The sequence below is a fragment of the Gavia stellata genome, chromosome 23 (assembly GCF_030936135.1).
Source record: "Gavia stellata isolate bGavSte3 chromosome 23, bGavSte3.hap2, whole genome shotgun sequence".
Taxonomy (NCBI): Eukaryota; Metazoa; Chordata; class Aves; order Gaviiformes; family Gaviidae; genus Gavia; species Gavia stellata.
Window position 1 is genome coordinate 5915674 of NC_082616.1, and position 6000 is coordinate 5921673.

Below are 6000 nucleotides of genomic sequence, written 5' to 3' on the forward strand. Positions count from 1 at the left end.
TTTTTTCCTTTCTCCCCCCCGCCTTTGTTTTTTTTTCTTTTTTAAGGTTTCACCAAGCGAGTTGCATGTGGGATATTCTGATACAGCAGTTGCCAGTATTTTGTGGGGCACCTTCTCCTGTCATGTGGCACGTGTATATTCAAACCATGTTGGAGGAGAGCTGCCCGGGAGACAGAGCAGCAGAGGATGGCTATTGCTGCCGAAATGGGCTATTACTGCCTAGAAAATAAATTGAGACTAGGTGGCCAGATGGTTGTCATGGTGGAAGCGTGTACCGAGCTAGAAAGCTTGTAGACCTCTGAGTGATTCTGAATTTCTAAAGAATGTGTGGGTTTCGTGGTACTTTTCTTTAAGCAGTAAGGTGGTAGAAAGCAATATCATTAAGTATATGTGTCCTTGGTCTTTCATTATATTTTGTCTCAATAGGGTAATGAATGGAAAAAATTTCTTTTATAAATTATTCTGTCCAAAGCACATCCTGAGCATGTAATAAGAAAGCTAAACACATGAAGTACTCCCTAGATTTGCTTAAGAACTGAATGTGCTGCCATCTGGTAGTTGTACTCTGTCCTCTTGGCAGCGTTTGATTGACTTCAGTTTTCTCATGCGGCACTGTCTGTCTTTTGGCTTAAACTTTATATTCATTTTACATTGTATTTGTGCTTTTAATGAAAAAAAAAATGAAGCTCTTCTGACAAATGAATACTTTTATGTGAATAAAAGGAGGAGACTAGCTCTTCAAAGACTAAAAAAACCTTTTTGATATTAGCTGGTCTCAAGGTTGTTTCAGGATCTTTTCTGTGAGACATGAAGTAAAGTAAGACTTGGCACAACTTGTAGTATTTATTTATTTAAAAGGTATACTAAAAATACGTAACTTGAAAAGTAGATCAAATGTTCATGACGAAAAGATGAAACCATATATTGTCCCTGTAGCAGTTAACACTTATTCCAGGGCAGGAAGAAGTATTAGTTTTGGACTTGAAGGGAAGTAGGAAACTTTCCAGTGTGTGCATCAAAAGGGACTGAGAGATAGGAACGTTCCACGGGCAGTGTCTGCAGCACTGGGGTTGGCCGAGTTGGTTGTTCCGTGGTTTTGGTTTGGTTAGGAGGGAAAGAGGGAAACGTGTTTGGATGGCAAGTACATGGAGCAAAAATCAGTGTCTGAAGGTTGGCTAGCTTGTCTGTGCTTTATGGAGGGGTGGGAAGCAAAATCAAGTATTTCATCTTGCATTTACCTTTATTCTACTTTTAACTGTGGGCACATTAAAGGTTCCTCCTTTAAGCTGCGGACAAAGATGTGTGGTGACTAACTGGTTTCCTAGCTGTCAGGGCCTCTGGTCCTACTAGGCCCTCACCAACGTCATTTTTCTCTAGGAAAGCAAATCAATTCAGAATATTCTCAGGGACAGTAAAATTTCTGTTTATGGAGCTGAAGATATGGATGGCCCCATCGTTCTTAATCTACCTTTCCTTGGCATACGGTTTTCTCAAAGAGAGGCTTCCATGAAGCTGACTGGAGGATTAGTTCAGGAAAACTTTTCTTTTCCTGTTTTTGTGCTCCCAGGCACAATTTCACCCAGATGTGGGTTCATTCAACTTGTAAAGCTGACGGACTAATCGAATTCAATTAAAAGCTTTCCAGTGTTGTTCTTTTTTGTTTGCTTTTTATTTTTGTTTTTTTAAAATCTAAACCTAATCCACTGTAAAATCTGGACTTAATGTAAAATATGATGTTGGGATATAAAAATGTAACAAACTGTACAAATAAGTTCTGTGGTTGCATTTAAAAATATTAAATGTTCTTTGATCTTTCTTTTTATTTACTAGAGTTTGTTCTTATGGCTGAGAACAAGGGAGATAGAATTGTAAGAACTCTCTTGGGAGTTTATCTGAAGTTGTCTTGACATAGCAATGTTATCCTTTCATATTACTTATTAGATAACATTTTAAACACTATCATCTTAGATCTGTCTCATTTTTGTTCTACATAAGGCAGCCATTGGTGAAAGTAATAAGGAGTATATGTAAGAATAATAATAAAACACCATCTGTATTTGCTCTGTCATACAAAGTATGCAAATAAACAGGATGCAAGTAAAGGTTTTAAGAAAGGTTTTGTTATATGTGGTTTGGGTGTTTCTGTAAATGGAAATGTACAGATGCTAGTGTATAGTGGTTTGGGTTTTTCTGTATGAATAACATGTTTTTCCTTTTATAGGAAATGAGGTTTTGTATAGGAAATGTGTTTTGGACAGTTATTTAAGCATAGCTACGTGATAATGTATTGATAGATATTGACTATCTGCTTATCCCCTCTTGTATTTTTTTCCTTTCCTTGCTCAAAAACTTGCTGGGATATTACGCTTAACTAACTTTTTAAAATAACAGGATTTATAAATTTCATGTGGATTCAGTGAAGCTTTACACTTTGCTCCTGCAATTACGTATGGGTCTATTAGGCATTTAACTTTCAGTTGTGGGATAAGTCAAACCTATGCAAAAGGTTGATCCATAACTTGGGTGAGAAAAACTAATTTACACAAATCAGGTCTGTTGTAGTTATAATAGTAAAAAAAAAAAATCATGATAATCATGATAGTGCTAATATTTCTTCTGTTTCAGCAAAAAGTTTCCTCTCTTATGCTTCTTGGCAGGATTCTTGGGCCTCTGTGCTTTTTATTGTATTGCTACAATGATCTGCTAATAATTCTGACTGATCACTGTCTGAGCGATCTCACTTATAAATCATGCCTGCCTTACAGTGGACCACTGGTTTGCTTTGATTGCAGTATCTCACTAAACAATCAGTGGCGTTCTTCCACTGAGGGAATTTGCTACTGTGCCCATTGAACAGTGCTGCTTTTACACTGTCATCCTATCCCACTTTTCATTTAGAAATTTTCACAGACCTGGAAAAATGTCTTGGGTCTGTCGGTCATAAAATAAAAAATACCCTTCTTCCACTTGTTTTTCTTCCTTTTTCTTTTTTTTTTTTTCTTTAAACTTACAAAATAACATCTCCAAAAATTGTCAGTTACATTTTGGGGGAAACTGTAACAGATTTGAAAGGAATCTTTTGTTCTTGAAGTGGTAAATCACAGTCGTAACCAAAATTGTTCTGAAAGTAGGAAGATGTTCATATATCATGCAGGAAGGCCAGGGATCAAAGATTTAGCAGTAAAATGAAAGCCTTTAAATGTTTTTAATTAAATCTCATTCTGTAATTTAACTGAAAACAAGACCACCTAAGAGCAGACACCAGGATACTCTTATCAAGAAAGGAATTAAAAGAAGCTGCCTCTGAGATAGAAAATGTCTCTTTGATGCAATGAATTGTGGTTACAGTCTCAAAGCACTTTCTGCTCAGTGAATGCAAGTTATTCTTGCTGAAGTTTTACAGCTATGCTTTTTGTCACAACCCGTTGCCTCACTGCAGGTTATACATTTTGCAGCACTTACATCTGTTAAATGGGATAATGTATGTACAAAAACTTAAGTAAGCAGTTGGCTGCACTTATGGGAAGCTGCAGTTTCTAAATGCCAGCAACTTCTATGTTGTGAACTTCATACTGTAGTAGGAATAATTTCTAGTTCCTAATTTAATAATTGTTTAAGCATTATATTATCTGAGCATTAATGAATGACCTGCTGAAATGTGTAACTCATGAGGGGAATGGAGGCCAGCGCTCCTGCTTCGGTGGGAAGGATGGCTGGAGCGTAGCTTGAGCTGGGAGTCCCTGCCATTACCACTTTCTGCCTCAAGCCCATGGAAAAGCTGTTATCAGCCCTGTTGCATTTTAGAGTTCCACTAAGGCTCTTTTATGTTTTACCAGAGCCCACTCAGCAGCTCTGAAAGTAGGAAACAGTAAAGTTTGTAGAAACATGCTTCTGACTCCTTTTGTTATGTTTAAACACTGCTTTAGCCACTTGGCCCTGTATGAAAGCAATCAATGTATCTGTAAATGGCTCTTGCTGTAGCTCAAAATCAACAGTGTGGATGAAAACATAAGCAGTCATCACAGTATAAAAACATGTGCAGGGGGGGGGAAAGTCATTACTTGTAACAGTAAGTCAAAGTATCTTTTAATAAGTGAATGCTTTTGCCCATCAGTAATAAAATGCACCTCAGAATATAAAGGATCTTTAACAGATTTTTAGTGTCACTGAGTTACAGTAGAGTTATAAGCTGAAGTTTTCTTTAAGCATGCACGCACCCACATTCTGGCTTTTACTTTCTGGTTGAAATGTTACAGAGCCATCTCAAAGGCCTGCTTTTAAAACTTCTCCATGGAAAAGATGCCTGTTGACAGAAACACAATTGCTCTTTGGGGCCGTTTATTTGACAGTTGGCAACAAATAGTTTAGAGGAAGTCTTTGGTTTTCTTAGGTGGACGAGTAGGTGTTTTATGCAGAGAAATTTCTTGTTTGCATCCAGGTCATCACAGTTGCTTTACATTCTGAAGTGTTAGTTTATCTCTGTCAAATAGTTTATTGTGTCTAAGGTTTCTGTGAGGTATATTTCTGTATGCAGTTCTAAACTCCCTAAGAAATAGACTTACAAACAATGGAACGCCACAGTTATTTTGCCTTTGTCTTCACGCTGGATATTCCTTTCTTCTATTTTCAGTGAACTAGGTCATCCAGTTTACCTTTTCTACACATCTGTCATGGTCCTTCTCTTCATGTGTTAAACATTAACGCAAACAAAATAAAAGAAAGAAAAAAGAATCCCAGTTGTTTGCAGCTTTTCAAGTTGCTTTGTAGTTTGCCCTCAGACTTCAGTGATGGAACAGCTTAATTGTTCAAAACTTACAAGCTTGCTTTGTGTCCTGAATAATTTTGCCTCTCTTTTTCACTCGATAAAACTCTCTTGACTTTTCCACAGACTCACATTTCCAGACTTCCTCCTGGAGCCGTGGCAGGACAGTCCGTGGCAATAGAAGGAGGAGTTTGCCGGCTGGAGAGTCCAGAAAGCTGAACAGCTGATTCCTCACTTCATTGCAAAGAATGTGAATGACTTTTTGTACAATAAGTTTTTTGTGTTTTAACAGATGTTGGAAATTCTACTCTTGTTTTATACCCCGTATTGCAACCATGTGCACCATAACTTGAGACAAGTGCTGCTGTAGTTTATGTTCTCACTCTGTGAATGGGGGTGTGTGCATGTTCATTTTTTCCCTAATAAAATAGGAACTCTTCCCCGTCATGCAAAGATTATGTATGATTAATGATTGTGTTTCATTGTTTTATGTTTGAAAAATAACCGAAAGTTCAAAAAAAAAGTTTAAATTAAAGATATGGTCACAATTGTCATTCATGTTCTAAATTTAAAAGTAATAGGCCTTTGAAGTGGCTATATAATTATGCAAAAATGATTATGGTTTCTAAGTTTCTCAGTGGTTTAAGGAAATTCAGAGGTGGTTTAAACATGGGTTGTTTTTTTCCTCCCCAATAAGGAGGAATTTTTTGTCAAAGAATGGTTTCAGTGAAACAAACTAGAGCAAAATTAAGACTAGAATTGTTTTTAAATAGTCTTATAGATCATATCTCTGTTCCCAAACTAAGATGTTAATAGCTTCAAGCTGTACGTATTACAAAAAGCTATATGAAGATAATGTATCGTAACGCAGTCTTTATGTATAATGGAATATTACAATGTAAATAAGAAAACAAAGTTTATGGAAAGATTCGATATTATTCTTCGCTTCTGTTTTAAATCTATTTTTGAGAGAGGTACAGAAATTGAACATATTACTGGATGCGAAGTGCAATGTGTATTAAATGGATGTTGGGAGGTCTGATACTAGCTTTCTTATTGATAAAGCAACTTCCTAAAGTCCAGCCACCGCATGGGTATTTATATAACTGTGTGTAATATGTATGTACTGTGCATAAATATACTGTAATTCTTTTTATACCTTCAACAAAACTGCATTATAAAACAATGTAATCCTTGTCTGCCTTGTGAAGCATTGGCAGCTGAACTGTTGTTTGTCA

General features: G+C 36.6%; 1 protein-coding gene across 2 annotated transcripts in view; it reads left to right on the plus strand.

The window, feature by feature from the left end:
* The window catches only part of TASP1 (taspase 1), an 80674-nt gene extending 75559 nt beyond the window's left edge, over window positions 1–5115 (plus strand). For both annotated transcript variants that reach the window (XM_009808933.2, XM_059828559.1), the window contains one exon: window positions 4889–5115. In XM_009808933.2, coding sequence (XP_009807235.1) covers window positions 4889–4981 — 93 coding nt within the window. In that variant the 3' untranslated portion in view covers window positions 4982–5115. The remainder of the gene's footprint in view (window positions 1–4888) is intronic.
* Window positions 5116–6000: the final 885 nt, after the last annotated feature.